This window comes from Egretta garzetta, unplaced genomic scaffold (genome assembly GCF_000687185.1).
Source record: "Egretta garzetta isolate BGI_Z169 unplaced genomic scaffold, ASM68718v1 scaffold415, whole genome shotgun sequence".
Classification (NCBI taxonomy): Eukaryota; Metazoa; Chordata; class Aves; order Pelecaniformes; family Ardeidae; genus Egretta; species Egretta garzetta.
The window spans coordinates 1,914,500-1,915,775 of NW_009259686.1; the positions used below are offsets into that span (position 1 = coordinate 1,914,500).

General features: G+C 46.2%; 1 protein-coding gene across 1 annotated transcript in view; it reads left to right on the forward strand.

Moving 5' to 3' along the window:
• The first annotated feature begins 446 nt into the window (after positions 1-446).
• Positions 447-1,276, forward strand: part of LRRC1 (leucine rich repeat containing 1) — a 73,717-nt gene continuing 72,887 nt past the window's right edge. Inside the window, exon 1 of the mRNA XM_009638789.2 lies at positions 447-560. Coding sequence (XP_009637084.1) covers positions 447-560 — 114 coding nt within the window. The remainder of the gene's footprint in view (positions 561-1,276) is intronic.

The following is a 1,276-nucleotide window of genomic DNA, read 5'->3' on the forward strand; positions in this document are numbered from 1 at the left end:
TGGGCTCGCCCCAGCGAGACCCGCGGCTTGCGGGGGGAGGGCAGAGGGGTCAGGGCTGGAGTCGCAGGACGTGAATGCGTGTCGTGATAAACATGCACGTCAACCGAGTTAGGAGACCTTGGAGGGTTTTAAGCCCTTCCCTTTGCTCCCCTTTCGATCGATGCTATCTGCTCTGTGCACGGGGAAAAAACCCAAACCCTCTAGCAGGTAACAGCGTCCCCGTTCCTGCCTTCCGCTCCTGGAAACTTCGCCATGCAAAACATGAGAGGCAAATCAGCTTTTTCTTCTTTCTCGGTGTAAGCCCCACACAGCTGTACGGTGTTTTGCTTCTTCCATGAAAGAGATAGCTGGATTTTTGCATGTAATACTTTTTTGGTAGGATTTTCCAAAGTGAATTTACTTTCAATTTAACGTGGTTCTGAGATGTTGAGGTGGTACCCGCCAGCATGACTCGCTGGCTGGCACTTGCTGATATTTTGCTGGAGAAACTCCATCAGAGTAATTCCAGCGAGGCACGGTTCGACTGCACGGATACAGAGGGAGTGGGAGGCGCGATTGACGTTTGACTTGATGAACCGAGGGTGTTTTTCAGTGTTTCCTCTTTAAACTTTGGACACCTCAGAAGCCTTTGTGCGTTGTGGTTGGTAGGGTTTGACACGGGAGGGGAAGCGTTATCTGGAAGCTGTGCCTTGAAAGTGTGTGAACTCTTACTTGGGATCCAAGAAACTGAACTCACCAGCCAGAGAAATTTTCAAAAGCACCTTTGTTTCTACCTGAATCAAAGTTGGTCTGTTCATACTAAAACCGAAGCAGCCTTACTTTTCTTTTTTTTTTTTTTTAACCTCGCTTCTCTCACAGAAGCTGGTTCCTTCACTCTAGGTAGTAAGAGTAATCATAGTGGAGAAGTGTTCCTCTAGATAGTAGTAAAGCCGTTTGGTTTGAACGGACATCTTAAATTGGGCTTCTTCTTTTGAAAATCCTAGGCACAGGTTTGCATCTTGTTGTGACTGAGCTCTTTATCCTTCTGAAGTAGAGCAAAACTGGTTTACATAGTCTCCATGCGGGTGCTATTTTTACTTCCAGCAGTTTCTGCTGGCTTTGTGTGCAGGCTAGACTCAGGAGTCGCTTTCTTTTTTGTGCTAGACTTTTCTTCTTGGTGTTGACTTTCAGGCTTGTAGACTTCTCCTGGCAAGGATACTGAATATGCTTGTGACTGAAATCCCATTGAGACCTATGCCTCTCTGGTTTTTTATCTTTGTTTTTTTTAATAATACCC